Here is a 20,299-nt window from a genome sequence, read left to right on the forward strand (position 1 = left end):
CATCGAGAGTGCCCAGTTTGCGTAAAAGATAGTGAAACTGACGAACTCCCAATGATTTGGTGAAAATATCAGCAACCTGCTCGGTGGTTGGAACATGTGACGGTGTGATAAGCCCATCAGTAACAGCATCGCGGACGAAATGATAATCTATCTCGAAGTGTTTAGTGCGCTCGTGAAAGACGGGATTCTGAGCGAGGTGTATAGCAGATTGATTGTCACAATATAGCTTCATAAGTGTTGAAATAGGAACGTCCAAACTAGCGAGCAAGCCCTTGAGCCATTTTAATTCACATACAATAGCAACCATTAAGCGATACTCGGCTTCAGAAGACGATACAGAAACTGTATGTTGTTTCTTTGTCTTCCAAGAAACCGGAGAGTCCCCGAGAAACACAAACTATCCCGTGACAGAGCGACGGGTGAGAGGACATGCCCCGTAGTCAGAATCGCACCAGCCAGAAACCGTAAGTGAGCTGTCAGAACGTAGTAGCACGCCTTGACCAGGACTGCCTTTGAGATAACAGACAACTCGTAACGCGGCGTCCATGTGAGCTTCGCGTGGTTGTTGTTAGAACTGCGAAAGAACATGGACAGAGAAGGACAATTCGGGGCGTGTAACTGCTAAGTAGACAAGATGACCGATCAAACGCCTATATCGCTCCGGCTCACTTAGCAATGGGCTAGTAGAAGTATCCAGTTTGTGATCAATTTCCATTGGAGTAGAGGCAGGCTTAGCGCCCAAGAGCCCAGATTCTGTGACGATGTCAAGAGTATACTTTCGTTGATTAAGGAAGATACCTTCGGTGCTGCGTGCAACCTCAAGCCCGAGGAGGTACTTCAAGGGTCCTAAATCTTTCATTTTGAAGCAACGATGCAGATAGTCTTTGAATCGGCAGAGGAGTCATTACCCGCAATAACAAGGTCATCCACATAAATTAACACATGTAAACGGACCATGTTAAAGGAGTATGTAAATAAAGAATAATCAGAATAGGATTGTCGAAACCCGTATTTTCGAAGAGCCCCAGCCAGTTTAGCAAACCAACAACGAGGAGCTTGACGAAGACCATAAAGGGACTTTTTAAGACAACATACCTTTTCATCATGACCCCGACTAAAACCCGGAGGGTGCTTCATATATACCTCTTCGGTCAGATCACCGTGCAAAAATGCGTTATGGACATCTATTTGATGTAATTCCCATTTCTTAATAGCGGCAACAGCAAGGAAAGTACGGATAGTGACCATCTTCACAACAGGGGCAAATGTCTCGCTATAATCGATACCCTCTTTCTGATGATTACCAAAATCAACGAGCCGGGCCTTTAATCGTTCAATAGAACCATCAGACTTATATTTAATTCTATAAACCCAACGATAACCAAGAGCCTTTTTATTAGGAGGTAGGTCGGTTAATTCCCAAGTACCGTTTTGTTCGAGAGCATCAATTTCAGATTGCATAGCTCGACACCACCCGTCATCTTGCATTGCAATTTTAAATGAAGAAGGTTCTACACCGGTGGTGATGGCTGCTAAAAAATGTCTATAGCGAGAGGAAAATTTATGACAATTGACATAATTAGCTAAAGTGTAGGGCGTACCTGAGGGAGATGAAGGAGATTCCGGTGAGTCGGGAGGGGATGAACTGTTAATGGAATCAAGGAAATAACCGGTCAGCCGTGAATTGGGGGATTTGAGACGGTGTCCCCGACCAAGAGTAGTGTCAGACGGTTGAGAGGTACTTGGAGCAGGACCCGTCACACCAGGCTCATCAAGGACCTCGGTATCATTATTGGCAACTGAAGTATGCGGCTCATCTGAAGCATTTAACGGAGTACTTGGTTCAACAGTTTCAGGCGAAGGGGTACTCGGCTCATCAGGGGCATTACTCGGCTAATCAGGGGGCGATAAAATGCAATTGTCTGAGGGCGGAGCTGATGAAGAGCTTCCCTGATCAGGAAAGACAAAAGAATCCACATAAAATACAACATCGCGGGACACAGTAATGGACCCGGTTTCAATATCGTAAACCTTCCAACCCTTCTGATTGTGTGGGTAACCAAGAAAAATACACTTCCGACTACGAGGCTCAAATTTGTCACCTCGAGTTTGTTGATTGTGAACAAAGCAAAGGCACCCAAAGACTCGTAAATTTTGATAAGATGGAGGGACACCGAATAATTTTTCATATGGGGTTTTATAATGTAGAAGAGCTGAAGGCGTCCGGTTAATTAAATAAGCCGCGGTAAGAATGCACTCACCCCAAAATTTCTTTGGAAGGTTACCCTGAAAGAGTAAGGCACGCGTGACATTTAGAATGTGTCGATGTTTACGTTCGACACGCCCATTTTGTTGGGGCGTGCCAACGCAAGAGATTTGGAATTGAACACCTTGCTCGAAAAAATAATCCGCCATATGATTAAACTCGGTCCCATTATCACTACGCACCACCTTCACCTGTGTTGAAAATTGTGTACGCACCATAGCTAAGAAATGCATAAACATACTTGTAACTTCCGTCTGACAAGCAATAAATAGACCCAAACAGATCGAGAAAAATCGTCCACAATGGTGAGAAAATACTTAGCACCACATGTAGAAATGGTACGATAAGGTCCCCAAAGATCACAATGTATTAAATTAAATGGTTCGGATGCAATATTGTGACTCAAATTAAAACTTGCACGAGTTTGTTTAGCGAGATGGCATACATCACACACCAAATTTTTATTAACTGAAATAGAAGGAACAAGAGGAATATGTTGAACCGCACTTACCCCCGGATGACTGAGCCTTTGATGTCATAAATCATAGGACTCGAGTGTGTTCACCGTGTGCACTTAAGTCAAAGGATTTGATGACAATAAAAACAGTCCATCCCGGAGCTCACCTACTCCAATCATCTTCCTCAAAGAACGGTCTTGTATAAGACAACAATCTTTAGTAAATTGCAAAACATAGTCATTATCGTCCGTTAGTTGAGAAACTGAAATTAAGTTACAGGCCAATTGAGGGACAAATAAGACCCTGCGCAATACAATATTGCTATCGACTCGAACTGTCCCCATTTTGGATGCTAAAATGCGTTTCCAATTAGGAAGCCTGACTGCCCTCGGAGGGATCGTCGTTCTTTCCGTAAATAAGGAAAGGTCACCGGTAACATGATTAGAGGCACCGGTATCTATACATATAAACAGCTGAGGTACATTTGAATATAAGTTTTATATTTATCTCATACCCCTTGTACCTACTGTTGATTTTCAATGTCCATTCAGAATATAAGAATATAAGTACATTCTCTTATTTGTTAATAATATTTCATTATATTGATGTAGTACGTTTTGTAATTTTTGGATCTTCGATACATCATGAAAAGAATTGTCCCATCACTGTATTTACAATGTCCATTACGTGCATTAACAATGTACCTTTTAAATTAAAAAATATAAATTAGTGCATCTAATAATCACACTCTCACATACAAGTTGTAAATTAATTCAGGTGAAAAGACACCACTATTCATGATAATTTGATTGACAATTAAACATAATTTAATTATATGAGACATGTGTCAAATGGCAGTTATAAATTAATGCATGTGAAAAGACAAATAATACTACTCTCATAAATTGTAACTTCTCCTATTCTTATCTAAAGCAGTTTAAATATAAAACTCACTATATATACTTGTCTAAACTAGTGTGCTAATTACAAAATCTAAGGAATTATCCTAGAAAACGTCTTCATTCCCTTGAAAAGGTACTCTGGTTTCTGGTTTTTTTTGTTCTTATTATTTTTTCCCTGCAAAATAAATGCATATCTTTTTGTAAATAAGTATATTGAATATTATTGCATCAATAATGCAGTAATCAAATTCTAATATGCTCTACAAAGATTGGTAATTTATTTCGTACAAATAAAGGTTGATATATAATGTATTCCTGCCAATGTCCATTGTCATGCCTTTAAAGGAACATTTATTTTATTGCTAATGTTCATAGGAAATATTGTTATCCATTTTGATATAACATATATAAAATGTATTGAATGTTAATGACAGTAAACAAACAAATAAACGACATAATACTATTTCATTAATATTAGAAATATTAAAAAAAGACATTCGAGACTATTTCATAATCAGTTTAAATATAAAACTCACTATAAATAATTTTCTAAACTAGTGTGCTAATTACAAAATTTAAGGAGTAATCATAGAAAACGTCTTCACTACCTTGAAAAGCTACTCTGGTTTCTGGTTTTTTTTTCTTTCTTATTATTTGTTCCCAGCAAAAGAAATGCATATCTTTATGTAAATAGTAGACTATGTAACATTCTGATTATTTCATTTATAAGTATTATTTGATTAACGAGTATGTTTTTTTATCTTGCGAAAAGAAATATATAATTTAGTCCCCAAACGAATTAAAAGTTGTTTCGGGTCTGAAAATCAAACTGCATTTGTGGCTGGAACGTTATGCCATAATTAAGTATAGTAGATATTTCAATCTGGCAACGTGCTTAATATTTGCAGGAGAAGATTATTTTACCTTTTGCTGTAATCTTTTTTCACAATAACATTGTTTGCCCTTTGCATGATTATACTATTTCAAAGTCCACGTTAATTTTTTTTACCCTATAGTATGGCCTTAAATATGGTTGAAGTTGATACTTCCCATAATGCCTTAAGTTTATTGTCACACTTTTTAAAATACGTTTATTTTTTGCCTGAACCAGAATATGAGTTCCGTTACCGATGTACAAATAATGTCGGATATCGAGCAAACACTCGCTGACGTTGAGTATGATCTCGCTGAAATGAAACGCGAAAGAGATTCACTTGATCAACATCTTATTGAGGTTCTTGGTAAAAATGAAGTATTAGAAGAACATCAGGAAGAGCTGTACGATAAACTGGACATAGCTGAAGCGAATGTAAAGTCACTACAACAGAGGCTGGTCATTGCTGAAGTGCAGATGAAGTTTATCACGGCTGAAAGCGACAGCATAGCCCGGCAAGTTGAAGCTAATAGACAAAAAAAGTACACAAAGGCTGACATGGACCGTCAGTTTCTCACCGCTGTCACAGCTGTACGAGACTCATATGCTCTTGTTGATCGTGAAAATACTATACATTGGCCAGCAGTCGTGAAGTCTAAGGGAGGACTTGCTAGAGGGTGAGAGTAGTGTTCGTGGCTCTGTTTGCAGTAAACCTAGAAAGGGTTAAGAACTTTGATGTTAATTTATGTATAATTATATTTCTGCAGTTAAATTTAGAAACATATGCGTTTTCATTTACTATTGTCAGAACATATTTGCAGTTTATTATCAATGTTTATTTGAATCTAAATTATTATCATGTACCTAAGCTTTAACGTTTTAGAATTGACTCTTTTTAATTTGAAGCCAGTTACAAGAGTGATCGACTATAATGTACCTTAAACATTTTACAAATGTCTATATTATTAAGTAACAATGTACCTAAGCTTTAAACCCGCATTTCTTCCTAAGATTATCCTCTTAAAATAAGGGAAAGGGTTTAGGGTTGGATTAGGCGGATCCGCGGTACGTTTTAGGATACCCGGCCCCTAGTTTTAATCCCGTTCCCAAAAAGGGTTCACTCGGCCCCTCTAGGGTGTCTTTTTGTCTTGCCACCTTCGAATGAGAAGCACGGGAAAGGGTTTAGGGTTGTACCCTAAACTTTTTTCTATCCCGTTTTAGGATACCCGACCCCCAAAAAGGGTTCACTCGGCCCCTCTAGGGTGTCGTTTTGTCTTGCTGCCTTCGAATGAGAAGCACGGGAAAGGGTTTAGAGTTGGATTAGGCGGACCGCTACCGCGGATCCGCCTAATCCAACCCTAAACCCTTTCCCGTCCCGTTTTAGGATACCCGGCCCCCTAGTTTTAGGATACCCGGCCCCCAAAAAGGGTTCACTCGGCCCCTCTAGGGTGTCTTTTTGTATTGCCGACTTCGAATGAGAAGTAAGGGAAAGGGTTTAGGGTTGGATTTGGCGGACCGCTAGGATTCCCGGCCCCACAAAAAGGGTTCACTCGGCCCATCTAGAGTGTCTTTTTCTCTTGCCGCCTTTAAGTGAGAAGCAAGGGAATGAGTTTAGGGTTGGATTAGGCGGATCCGCGGTAGAGGTCCGCCTAATCGAACCCTAAACCCTTTCCCGTCCCGTTTTAGGATACCCGGCCCCCCAAAAAGGGTTCACTCGGCCCCTCTAGGGTGTCTTTTTGTCTTGCCATCTTCGAATGAGAAGCAAGGGAAAGGGTTTAGGGTTGGATTAGGCGGATCCGCTGTAGCGGTCCGCCTAGTCCAACCCTACACCCTTTCCCGTCCCGTTTCTGGATACCCGGCCCCCCCAAAAAGTGTTCACTCGGCCCCTCTAGGGTGTCTTTTTATCTTGCCGACTTTGAATGAGAAGCAAGGGTAAGGGTTTGGGGTTGGATTAGGTGGATTCGCGGTAGCGGTTCGCCTAATCCAACTCCAAACCCTTTCCCGTCCCGTTTTAGTGTTGGATTAGGCGGATCTGCATTGCCTTTGAATAAGAATAAAAGAAAGGAACATTTATACTATAGACAATATTCATTTTCAAAGTAATTTCTTTGAAATGACGTTTATAAGATGTATTTATGTCAGTTTCAATTCTAGTTTTATAAATGTATGCAATGCTTCATAGTTAAAAATAAATTAAAAAATAACCGGAAATAAGCAACATACTTTATTTTATTAATATTACAAATATTTACAAAGACATTTAAGGCTTACAAAAGAAAAGGAAAAAAAAACATAAAAAAGCAAGCAACAACTAAATAAAAACTAATATTATAACATAAGAAAGGGTTCACTTACCGCTCTATTATTTTTAACACTTATAGTAAACCAGTAACTACTACTAACTACCTACAAGAAAAAAGAAATAAAGAAATAAAAGTATTAACAAGTTTTTAGCTCACTCGTTTCACAATACCAGTATTGTAATACGGTGTCATAGGAGAATTTGTGAATTGTTAAATCTTCTTGAAGTTACGGCCAATTTCGTCTGTTATACTAAGGTACATTCTTTTCAATTTCGTTTATTCTCTATCATAATTCTAATATAATTTTTAATTTGGAAAAAAAATTGTTCAACAGCAGTATAATTTTGATGTTTTGATTTTAAATATTTATACTGCTTCACTGTTAAAAATAAATTCGGATTAATGTGCCTGAATTATTGTTTCTACATTTAGAAATACATTCGCATTATTCTTTCCTAATTTTAGATCTCTGAAGTATTCTTTCTACATTTAATTTCTAGTTGTTGTTAATTTTTTATTTTAAATTGAATGTAATAATATAATGTTCATTTAGCTAAATTAATGTGCCTATTGTTTTTAATATAGAAATTGTTGTGAATCATTTAAAAGTACATTATCTTTGTGACTAATGTACATTTCCTAAAATTAGGTAACTGCTGATTATCTCTACTTGGTAATTTTTTATTTTCGATTGAACGTAATAATATAATGTACATTCAGCGTAAATTAATGTGCCATTTGTTTTTAATATAGAAATTGTTCTGAATAATCTAAAAGTACGTTATCTTTGTGAGTAATGTACATTTCCTAAAATTATGTAACTATTGATTATCTCTACTTGTTAATTTTGTATTTTAAATTGAACGGAATAATATAATGTATATTCAGCTTAAATTAATGTGCAGGTTGTTTTTTATATAGAAATTGTTCTGAATCATCTGAAAGTACATTAACTTTGTGACTAATGTACATTTTCTAAAATTAGGTAACTGCTGATTATCTCTACTTGTTTTGTAATTTCATTTTATACACTACTACAAAAAAAGGCAAAGAAACCATATATAAGAAATCGGTTAGATATAGCAACTGATTTCACCGATTTCTTTGATATAAGAAACCAGTTATAGGTAAAATGGGGTCTCCTTGGTAATCCATATCAGACCGTTGCTTGAAATCCGGTCTCTTTGAAATGACGTGTCCCAATTGCAACCCCTTAATCTAACTCAAAAGAGAAAAAAAAATAAAACTTCCTCAGTAAAAATATTTACTCAATCAAATCCTCCATCTCCCCACCTTCATCTCCATGACTCCATTCTTTGCTCAGTCAAACTCACGCTATCTCTAATCAATCACGATCTGCAATGGCATCGCCACCGACGACCTTCTTCATCTGCTATAGGCTCGAGCACGACTAAAACCCCCAAATCAATTGTCCTAATCAGTCGTCGATAATTCAATTGTGGGGAATTAGGGTTCGTTATAATGGGGCGCTTATTGAGGGACTTTCTTGTATCAATCGACGGTAATTTCATCCTCAAATTAAGTATAAACCATTTTCAATTTATGGATTGTTTCAGTCTTTTCTGTTATTTGCCAAAACATGTTGGTAAGAGCATTCTACGAATTCTATTTTTTCTCGAGATATGCTTTTAGGAATTAAAATGTCATATAAAGTATGTACTTAAGGTCTTTTTATCAATTAGTTAGGGTAATTTTAAGTACGTATTCGATTTTGTACTTAAGATCTAATGTGAATATGTGAGGAATGATTGAACGACAATATGAGAACCCCAAAGATTGATAAAACTGATAGAAATTCAGTATACAACCATAAAAATTTACGGAAAGCGATTTTACGCCTAAGTTTATCAATCATAACCCATTATTTGCATAGTAGACGTTTTTACCATCAATCTCATGCTTTGTTACTGGTGATAATTTTGCTCTTTAGTCATTGTTTTAGCAGCTATTCTAGAGTCGAGGGCAAACTAAGGTTAACCAAACTATACTTAAATGCTCCCGCTATGTGAGATTGCAAGTTTTAAGCCATTGGTTAACTTGGTGCTGGGTTAGTAGAAGTCTGGAATCACTCGCCCATCAGCAAATTGCGAATAGGTTCAAGCATATTCTATCATGCAGCTTACTTAAAATCAACATAGACACTATAATAGTGTATCGTCAGATGTGGCGCATTTATAACGAACTGATAGCCTTGACTAGTGCCTCAAATTTACTTAGATACAAGTATAAAACTAAGAACCTTTGTGATTAAAGTTACAGAGTTCTGCCATATTTTACCTACTTGATACTGCCTTTATTTCCCTTTGATTGCTTTGCTTCCCTTTGTGTGAAGACTTGGGATTACATACTTGATACTTGTCCTCATTCATTGTTCTACTGTGAGTGTGATGTTGGATTGCTGGATGTGGGGTTGTCTCTACATATATTTGGGTGTCAAAGGGATGGGTCGGGGGGGTTGGAGAAGAGGGAGAGTTTTAATTACATTGGATGAAGTCGCCTTTGACTGTGATTCCATGGTGGCGTAGAGGTAGTACCTCATAAAAAAACAATCTAAATCTTGGTTTTAGGCTTAGGTTATAGGACTATGATTTTTAAAGTTCGACTTTGTCAGAAATTATGGCTAAGTCGAGCATTTTAGCAAATTGCACTTCTGTTGGTTGATCCCAACTCAAATTGGTTTAAAGTTCTGTTTTTGTGGTTGTCATAAATTGGGCTTCATGCTCATCTCTCTAATATGATGTTTTTTTCTCTTGTCAAAACTGCAGTGGTGATCGCTCAGGGTCTCTCATATAATGATATAAGTACAGAATGCATCAGCTCTTTTTCTTTTTCTGAGATGCTACTATGCAGCAAGTTTTTGTGTAAAGGGGGTACGACTTAACCAGCACGTAGCTTGTCATAAGCATGAATCCAGGCACAAAAGTAGGCAACCCTCCAGGATCTTCTTAACACCAGCACACCAAAAAGTAGGTACTTACCTTTTCTAATCTACCTTCTAACCTTTGGGACTGCAAGAGGCCTGAACAGTGGCCGGATATGATATACCTGCCTGATTATGTGGAATACCATCATGTAACAACATCTCTATTGCGATCATTGTTTCCACTGGCTAGTGATGATGCATTGGATTTACTGTCAAAGATGTTTACATACGATCCAAATGCTTGAATTACAGCACAACAGGTGTGGAGCACAGGTATTTTTAAATGCTACTTGTTTTGTATTCTTTTCTTTAGGGGCATGCGGTTATTAATGGGTTCTACACGTGATGCACATACGCATCTAAACATATGTTATTGTGATCACTCACATTTTCGAAGTAGTTTCTTTATTATATATGTAATGTGATAATTTCTTTGTGCAGTAGTTGTTTTTCTAGTATCGAAGTAAAAGCGGATAAGAAGCTCTTGGTAGTGTGCTTGACAGAAAGATTACGAGCCTTTACCTTTAAGGTACTCCTTTGCATTCTTTTTCTATCAAAGAATTGAAAAATGGGAATGTTTGTATGTTCGAGATATGTTTCATTGAACCATTTTTCAGCTTGCTGTTGGAACTATGCTCACAAGTTCACTTAAATAGCATATAAATGTCATGTATCAATTATATTACTACTGTTTTTTTTCTTCCTACAGCACTGAGGCCAGCGACGGCTCCTAGTTGGGTGATTTCGACGACAAATTTGATTCAGAGATTTATTATTTTGTTAGATTTATTCCTTTAATAATTCTTGATGTATAAGTAATAAGATTATTGATTTTTTAAGTTGATCGTGATGATGTAATATAATTCTAATTTTTGATTAAAATCATTTAGATCTCGATTTCTAGAATGGTAATATTTTTTTTATTTAAAGAAATATCTAAGAGACCGGTTTTATTTAAGCACCGGCTTCATAGATAAGATTAAAGAAACCATAACTGGTCTCTTAGTCTTAAGCAAAGAGACCGGTTTTCTGTCACAACTAGTCTCGTTGAGATAACCAAAGAAACCGGTCTAAATAACAGGTTTCTTAGGCTAAGACACCTATGAGCTAGAGACCTGTTATAAACCGGTCTCTAAGGCTGTTTTTAACCGGTTTCTTTGGCGTTTTTTGTAGTAGTGATAATTACAGACTATGGAGCAGGAAGATAAAAAATCTCAAAAGCGAAGAAAAGTTACTTTTATTTTTCCACCAGCTGAAAGTTGCACTGATGGTAAAAATGAGTGTACTCCATTTACAAGAAATCGTAAATCAGCTACTATTCACAGTAAATCTAAGTGTATACAATCTTTCGCAAAGAAGATAAATGAAGAAAGTGACGAGGATCTTCCAGTTAAGAAACAAATTGTTTCTGTTAATAAACAAATTGTTACTGCGAAGAAACAAAGTCCTCGAAAGGGTAAAGTAAGTAATATGATGGTATTGGGTTCCCAGTGTAAACAGAAATTTGATTTCTCTTCGTTTAAAAGTGAATATACGAGAATGTCTCGTATAGGAAAGCTGAGGTAGTTGAAGTTATACGAACAGTGGTGCGCGCTAGAAGAGATTGGATTTAGTGGGCTGTTTTAGTTAAGAGTTCGTTCCATTCCTTTAAAGCTTGGGTACTAGTTAATTAAGCAGTATAACACATACCAAAACTGTATTGATCTTTTTGATGGCAAGAAACAATTCTTGAAGGTTTCTGATGTTAGACCAACATTTTGATTTCCAATAGGCCCTAAAACAGTTGAGTTATCTAAAACTCATACTGAATCAGAACAGTTTCAAGAGTTTTATGCCAAATGAAAACAACAATTTGGTATAAAAGATGGACAAGTTCCACTCAAAACGCTTGAGAATTGGTTGATAAATCATCATCATGGCGGTGATGAATTCAAGGTTAACTTTGTTGTGTTTGCTGTTTCTTTGCTAATGAGAAACACCCAAAAGCCTTTGGTTAATCATCATGTCTTGAAATCATTGATGAATGTTGATGAAATCAAATATTACAATTGGTGTTCCTTTTTTGTTAAAAAGTCTCCAAGAAAGCAAGATTAAGTGGGTGGAAAAGGAGACTCACTTCAGCGGGTCACTGTTGTTTTTGGAGGTAAGAAGTCTTGAAAAATATATTTGAAGTTCATAAATTAATTTAACATTGCAAGGTACGTTTTCATTCTCTTCTAATTAATTATCTTTTTTTTTTGCAGCTCATCTATGTTGATCGCGTTGTTCATGTGGAACGAAAAGTTGAAAGAGATTATTATACGTTGGTAGGTTGGACTAGTAGTTTGTTATCATCTAGAGAGAAGGATGAGACGAAAAGCGGTATGTTTGGAACTGGTAAGTTGGAAGCACCAATTGAGGAGGTGGTTGACAATACAGTTGTCGAATCTGTCTATGGAATAAAGGACTACACCGAGGAGTATATTCTTGATCTTGTTAAATGTATAACTAGTTTAGCTTAGAACATATCATCTGTTAAGGCTAAGTTAGAAAAAGGAGCATCAATAACTAAGGAGAACAAGACTGCTAAGAAGCTCTGTGATCATGCATTTAGTTTACTTAATTTGTCAAATGAGCACAGCTCCGCTGATAGTGAAAGTTCTTTTGGTACTAATGTTGCTGATATTCCACATGTTGTTCCTGCTGCTGAGAATGATGTTAGTAATCATCCTTTGGTTCTTGAAGCTTTGAATAATGTAAACATAACTTGAAAAAAATAGAATTCAGGTTGAAAGCATGTCATTGAAGAGGCCGATTTTTTATACATATAAAAAGGTAAATATGTTGACTATATTTTTTGTTATATTATGTTAACTTGGTGCTTATGTGTATTGTTCTTTAACTTGATACATTTCAACTATTCTAGAAGCCTTGTGCATTGAGAAAAGAAGTTGAATTAGTTGACAATGGGAATGAAGATAACAAGGAAGAGGTCTCAAAAGGAAAGTCAGAGGAAAACAAAGTTGAAACAGTTGAAAATGGGAATGAACATAAGAAGGAAGAGATGTCAGAAGGGGAGTCTGAGGAAAAAAAAGTTGAATCAGTTGAAAATAGGAATAAAGATAACAAGGAAGACGTGTCAGAAGGGGAGGTTAAGGAAAACAAAGTTGAAACAATTGAAAATGGGAATGAAGACAACAAGGAAGAGGTGTCATAAGGGGAGTCTGACAAAAACAAAATTTCTGATGATGACAAGAATGTACGAAATGATTTGAACCATCTTTATGTTGATAGTGACGGGGAGAATGAGCAAGAAGCCGATACGAATAATCTTATAAATACCCTTGTATGTAGCATGTTATTTAAAGATTATAGTGACGAACTCAAGGTAACCAATCCCAACCCAAGCTTAGATATTAGTACTGAACTTGATTTACTAAGAGGAGACACTGACCCATGTATAGAGCCATCTGAGTTTCAGCACTGTATTGTTGACTACGTCTACTACACTAAGGGAAAAGGCACTGTTCTTGCTTGGTATATTTTATTCTACTCATTATGTTTTTTTTTATTTAATCATTCTGTACATTTTGTTTGGGTATTATGTGCATTATTAATAAAGATAATGTACATATGTGTAATTAACTGACTTATTTTGTGTAACGTCTGAACCAGTGAAAAGCTCTTTGAGTTTAAGAATGTCGTGGGTACCCGATATCTTTTTGCATCTCTAAAACCACCTCGGTATATATCAGATGCTGTGGTTGATTGTTGGTCAGCTTACTTGAATTTCAAGGAACTAGAAAGAAAATCTTTAGCACCACGTCGATTCTTTGCTTCAAACCTCGTATTTGTAAGTAAAATTTTATTTCATTCTATATTACAATAATTTTATGTTATACAAGTGTATATTAAGAGAAGAATATTATGTTCTGTGTGTGCAGCTAGCATTTCAAGGGCAAAGGTAATTCAAATTTGAAAGACAATTGGAAGTATTCAATAAGCATCTTAGAAATGAGTTAAATCATGCTGGGATTATTGATGTGACAAAAGTTGATAAGGTTAGCTCAAATAATATATATAGTCAATACATAGTGTTATCTGCTGCTAATTTACTCTCGTAACAAATTTTATGTCTGTCGTATCTTCTAATCTTTTCTTATATAAAACAGTTTTTTTAATAATATCGGACAAGCATTTTTACCTGTTCGTATTCAATATGGAGAAGAACAAGTTTGTCATTTTTGATAATCAAGAGTATGATGAAAACCCAAAAACTTGTTATGGAAACAAACCTTGGGATATGGTAATTGTTCAGTTGCCTTTCATTGGTTATTTTTTCTTTTACAATGTCATATTTTTTGCACGGTCTCTCTAGACAGTTTGATCTGAATTTTTCCAAGCAGTGTAATGCTTTGGCAGAATATTTGAATGACATTGGTGATTTGAAGGAAAGAGTAAGAGCAATGGAGCCTACTGTATTAAAATGCCTTGGAGAAACCATCAAAATGTTGTTGATTGTGGTATTTACACAATGAAACACATGGAAACATACAAGGGGGGGTCAGTATTGGACTTGTGGGTTGACAAAAAACAACGTAAGTTTCTAAACAATTTATATCCCATAATTTTAAATGTACTTTTGGTTTAATTAAATGATCTTTCTTAAATTATTAAAATCACATTCTTGTTTATAAGTTATCTATCCTCAAGATATTCTAACTTTTATAGATGGATGGACTTCGAATATTGAGAATCAAATATCTTTGCACTTTGGTTTCATCCAAGTGCAACATTGTTTGTGATGACGTTTTAATAAAGGTGAAGCAGTATCAAGAGAAGCCCTTCCCAAAGAAACTGGATTCGTCTGATGAAGAATTCTACGAGGATAAATGTGGTGATGAGACTGCTGGGGATGAGGAGATAGGAGAGGAGGTAGTTGGAAAGAAAGAGAAGAGTACAGATGATATTGGTGTCCATGACAACAATAAGACTGTTAAGGTTAAGAAGAGAATAGTGGAGGTAGGTTGTACAGAAGGAAATATATCAGATGGTAATGATGTTTGTGAGAACAATGAGAGCACGACAGATGTGAGTAATACAAACGACATAGCTAGGATAAAAGACAAAAGTACAAATGAGCATAATGTCTGTCTTAACGATGAGGACAAAAATACAAAGGATATAGCTGGTACGAAGGAGATGAGTACAAATTACAATGATGTGCTTGACAGTGTTGACACTACCAAGGGAAAAGTCATCAACAATCAAAATGTTCATGAACATGAAACAAGTCAACTAGAGTCTCTAAGCATCCTTGCAAATCGTGATTTACTAAGCACAGACACATGCATTATTACTCCTCTTATTGACTTTCAGAATTGCATTGCTGATTATGTGTCGTACAGTAGAGGAAAACATACCGATTTAGCCAGGTAGATATATATTACTACTAATGTACAATATTTAAATTTAAAATGTTCTGTATCCTGTTTTCAGTTAACACTAGTAGTCCTGAACCAGGTAACTTCTTGTGCATATGGGTGACATTTCTCTTCGACGTATTGAAATGGTAATGCTACGAGAATCTAAGTATTTAACGAGCGATGTGATCGATTGTTGGGCAAAACTTCTGAATGCCAAGGAATCTACAAGAAACTCTTCAGGGCCATATTGATTTTTTTCACCACAACTGTGTGTGTAAGTCAAATATTTATATAAACTTATTTCAACAAGTAAATTTTGTAATGTTGTTTCCCTTAATTAATATCAGAAACTCTACTTGTCTTGCATACAGATGATGCTTCAAGGAGAACTGGACACTGTTAAAAATTTTAAGGTGGTTAATGATATAATGAAAGAAGAGTTTACCCAATTCTCGGTTAACCAAGATACAACTGACTTGGTTAGCATCGACAATATACACTCTTTGTGCATGTTATATTTAATTTGCTTGTTGCCTAATTAAATCTTTTAAAATCTACAGTTCTTCTTCCCAGTTATATATAAAAGGCATTACCATTTACTAGTCATTGACAGCAACAAGTATAAGTTCATTATCATTGATAATGTGCATCGTGACGGAAAACCAGAGGAATTTTTCCACGATAGACCACTGTCTTTTGTAATATTTTATGCTCTCTTTTGCTTAACAGAACTACATGCTGTTCCTTTTCATTATTATGAATGTACAATGACTTTACATAGAGTGTACCTTCCCCAACAATATGGTATGTTTTAATTTTCTTATTTTTGTGATATTGTAGCTCATAATTATTGTCCTAATGTTTTTTTTTCTCTCTTCTCCGCCAGCGTAATGTTCTAGCAGGATACTTGAAAGACATTGGTGTTTCAAAGGTAAAAGTTGATCGCATCAAAAAACTGCAGCCTATTCTTGCAAGGATAAAGTGGAGGAACAACACTGACAAGACTGATTGTGGTGTTTACGTTATGAGACATATGGAGACATTTAAGGGTAATCTAAATTGGACCTGTGGGCTTAAAAAAGCCGATGTGAGTTTCAGAAGTAATACAATTATTATTAATACATAATTCAGTACGCATTTGTACATATTCTAACCCCTTGTTTTTTTTTTACTTTCCTAGGACGCTCCCCTACTGATTCTGCGGAAGAAATACATTTCATATATGATTTCAACAGAAGGCAATGTATGTTTTGATGCTGTACTAAAGAACGCAATGGATTTCTGTTAAAACCCACTGCCATGGGGAGAATACGACGATGAAGATGAGAAAGATGCTGAATTCAAGCCGTAAAAAATTTTTTAGTTTCGTTTGTGACATGTGAGTGAGTAATGTAACATATATTGAGGAAGCTACGACTCGTACAACTTGAAGTTTGAAAAAATTTTAATTCAAGAGAGTGTTATATTTCGGAAACAAATTTCAAAAAAGTTTATTATGTTCTTCCAGAACAACAATAATGTTTATTGTGCAAAAGGCTTTTGTGCCTTCAAATTATTGTACTCTGGGAAAATAATTCCAATTAAGTTGATGATGTCCTTGTAGAACAACAATAATGATCCTTTAATATAAATGTAATATACTTTGGCTATAAGAGTAATGTACTTTGGCAATCAAATCGAATTGTACATACAAGCCTTTAAGAATGTTCTCGTAGTGTATATTATGAATGTCTATCCTTGAATCAAAAACTTGCATTTTCCACTTCCTTATCGTTCTCATCATCCTCATCCTCCACATCATCAGATTCATCTCCTTCATCGTCGTCATCTTCATGGTGGTATTTGGTGAATATGCAACACAATGTAAATTAAATATTAGATTTTATAAGGACAAAATGGCCAAAATGAACAACTAAATTGATATACATTTAATGTTAACCAAATGTACATTGCTGAAATTTTCATCTATGCCTTCAGAACAACCATAATGTTCATTGCACAAAGAGCTTATGTGACTCCATATAAGAGTGATGATTTTCGAAGGTAAACACTATGCGCTATACTTTTATAATTAATACTCCTTCTGGCTTTTAATTTTCTTCCCGTTTCTCTAATATATGTGAAGAGTATTATAATGAAATGGGAAGAAAACAGCAAGCCGGAGGGAGTAATTATTTAGCATAAATGTAATATGCTTTAACAAGAAACCAAATTATACATACCTGTCAGATGGTTTGTTTCTTTGCAAGTCCTAGAGTTGTGTCCTTGGCGGCCACATGTTTTGCAGTAACTCTTTTCTTTTGCCCTCTTATTTAGGGCTTTTAACATTTGTGATTCAATTCTCTTGCCCTTGGTCCTACCCTTGTTTTTAGATTTTTTAGGAACATGAATGACCAACTTCTGAGGTATTTTGCAGCCCACATACTTTTCTATTTCTTTCATCTTGTCTTTATTCTTTGTTGGAACACTTCTGTTACTAATCATATCCAATCTAATATCTCTCAGTGTTTCAATCAAAAGGTTTATGTCGTTATCATCACACTCAGCTATGCTCACACAAGAATAAACCTCTTGCCACAGCTCGGTAATCAAACTTTTCCGGTCAGAAAACTTTTGAGAGACATCTATCACTTTGCCTTCTTTATCAAAGACAGTCTTACTCATTGCATCTTTTGTCCATCATTGCATTATGTACTGTTCTGGTATTTTCTGAAAATATTGGTTGTGTAGAACCCAAAGGCAGTGCCTGGAAAACAAGCCCATTCTCTAAAACATAGAACAGGAACAAGTAATATTGATGTTATCTGGTGAATATGCTACGTTCCATGACTTATTTGGCATCTTCAAGTCTGTTAGAATATATATTTTTGTCTCATCAATCTTGTCCACATCTTTAAAACGACAATCAAACAAAGCTGCAACCAATTCTGTTTAGAAGTCTTTGAAAATGTTGTGCGAGTATATTTCAGAAGCATGTACTTCAAGGATTGAGTTTGTTTTCCGTGGGATTTCAGAGTGTTTGTTGTCTCTGTTCAAATTGGACAGCTTGTGTCTTTGTGCTTCCAAAGCACTCTCATAGCACACCCAAAACTCAACAAGGGTAAAATGAGGTGTGAGGAACCTGTCAAAGAAACTGTTTTCACTCTCAGACCTTGAAGTAACCCTCATTAAGCCAGACATGGAAACTTCTTTAAAATAGGCAGGGATCCACTGTTCCCTAATATCATACAAATCTGAAAACCACCCGTGTTCTACAAGCTGATAATCAGTCATTATCTTCCCCCATTGTTCTTCGAATTCATTAGGCTCAAGTTGGTTGGTCCAAACACACCTATTGAGCCTGCTCTTAAAATCCTCATCTTGAAACAGTTGATAACTGACTTTTTCTCTTAGTTTCTTCATTATGTGCCACATGCACAGTCTATGTGTTGACTCCTTAAACACTTCCGGGACTACCGACTTCATTGATTTGTCCTGATCAGTAATTATAATTCTCGGATGGCACCCGCCCATTGCTTCCAAAAATCTCTTGAACAACCATCTGTAACACTGAATACTTTCATCACCTATCAACCCAGCTCCAAAAGTTATGCACCTTTTGTGGTGATCAACTCATATGAAAGGCACAAACACTATATCATACTTGTTTGTTCCATATGTAGCATCTGCTAATAACACCTCATCGAACAGCATGTAGTTCTTTATGTAGATCGGATCTGCCCAAAACACTCCAGCAAGACACTTGTTTTCATCTACTATAAAATCAAAGTAAAATGAACTGCATGTGTCTTTTTTCCCAATAAGATTCTCAACAAATATTTGCGCATCAAAATTACCAATGTAGGTTTTTATGTCCCTGACAAAGTTTTTGAAATCAACCTCAGTAGCACCGATGTTGTCGTAACCTCCACACAGCTCCTTCCAACCTCTATAGGCTTTCACACCACCTAGTTTTAGCACCTTTACCTTCGTGACAAATTATTTCTATACCTCTGTCATTTTTCGGTTTCCTTTCAAGAATATTGTAGATTCCGGCGAAGCAAGTGGATGGTTATGGGCTTCATCGAATCAGGTAACAATGTAAGTTCCATTTTCTTGGTATTTGAACTGCACTAATACACGACAGTCAATTCTTGTAATCGGCCTCACACGGCTTATGTCTGTCACATCAGATTGTGCATCATTCTCAGCAGTATCATTATCAGTGTCAGTCCTCTTCCTTTTCCTACTTTCCTTTACACCTTGCCTATTGCAGACAACATTCCTTAATGCAAAACTGATTGGTAACTCATTGCCTTTAATCTTTTTTGTTGTTGTAAGTCTTGGCGTAAACCCACAGATTGTACAATATTCTTTGTAGAAAAACTCTGCTGATTCTAGTGTTACGAATACTTGTCCTACTTTAGGTTTCTTTTCCTCTGGACAGAATGGAATGTACTGGAGTGAATTTAATGCTTCAATTCTTGTTCTTGGAGTCTTAAAGCTGTTATTTGTAGAACAAGACGTACTTCCATCACTTGTACTCATTGTCTGCTTCAACAGTAGTTCAGTAAATAAGTATATTGAATATTATTGCATCAATAATGCAGTAATCGAATTCTAATATGCTCTACAAAGATTGGTAATTTATTTCGTACAAATAAAAGTTAATATATAATGTATTCCTGCCAATGTCCATTATCATGCCTTTAAAGGAACATTTATTTTACTGCTAATGTTCATAGGAAATATTGTTGTCCATTTTGATATAGCATATATAAAATGTATTGAATGTTAATGACAGTAAACAAACAAATAAACTACATAATACTATTTCACTAATATTAGAAATATTTACAAAAGCCATTCAAGACATTCAAAAGCATAAAGCCTATTAAGGCTTATAGTGAAAAAAAACAAGAGAAGATAATACAAAATAACAATATACTAGAAAACTAACTTAATATATTTGTAAATTAATCTAACAGTCAGAGTCATAATAACCCTCATCACCAGACTGCTCCTCATACAACTTTTCAATTTCATCTTGTTTTCTTTGTTTTTTTCTTTGTCGTGCTTGTCGTTTATGATGTCTAATTTTTTCTTCACGACTAGACAAACGCCTGCAAAGGCAGTATCTTTCAAGCAGCCACTTTGTGATAGTGATT

The 20,299-nt window shown here is 35.8% G+C and overlaps 1 protein-coding gene and 1 long non-coding RNA gene across 2 annotated transcripts; one reads left to right on the forward strand and one right to left on the reverse strand.

The window, feature by feature from the left end:
• The first annotated feature begins 9,572 nt into the window (after positions 1-9,572).
• LOC141634291 (uncharacterized) lies at positions 9,573-10,653 on the forward strand. Its single transcript, XR_012539029.1, has 3 exons — positions 9,573-10,020; positions 10,189-10,276; positions 10,457-10,653. It is a non-coding gene; the product is annotated as an uncharacterized LOC141634291 (long non-coding RNA).
• A 7,430-nt stretch (positions 10,654-18,083) lies between these two features.
• LOC141632015 (protein FAR1-RELATED SEQUENCE 5-like) lies at positions 18,084-19,679 on the reverse strand. The gene is made up of 3 exons (XM_074444609.1): positions 19,230-19,679; positions 18,796-19,118; positions 18,084-18,693 (listed from the first exon to the last, which is right to left on the reverse strand). Exons 1-3 carry the CDS (start codon positions 19,677-19,679, stop codon positions 18,084-18,086), a joined length of 1,383 nt encoding a protein of 460 aa, XP_074300710.1.
• Between the last annotated feature and the right edge of the window lie 620 nt (positions 19,680-20,299).

This window comes from Silene latifolia, chromosome Y (assembly GCF_048544455.1).
Source record: "Silene latifolia isolate original U9 population chromosome Y, ASM4854445v1, whole genome shotgun sequence".
NCBI lineage: Eukaryota > Viridiplantae > Streptophyta > Magnoliopsida > Caryophyllales > Caryophyllaceae > Silene > Silene latifolia.

What these genes read in the sequence shown, in the direction of transcription:
- LOC141632015 (XM_074444609.1), bottom strand. Translation starts at nt 19,679, where the DNA reads ATGAGTACAAGTGATGGAAGTACGTCTTGTTCTACAAATAACAGCTTT. An exon ending in AAGAAAATGGAACTTACATT is followed by an intron (nt 19,119 to 19,229) that starts GTTACCTGATTC and finishes TTTGTCACGAAG; the next exon opens with GTAAAGGTGCTAAAACTAGG. An exon ending in GCTACATATGGAACAAACAA is followed by an intron (nt 18,694 to 18,795) that starts GTATGATATAGT and finishes TCAGTGTTACAG; the next exon opens with ATGGTTGTTCAAGAGATTTT.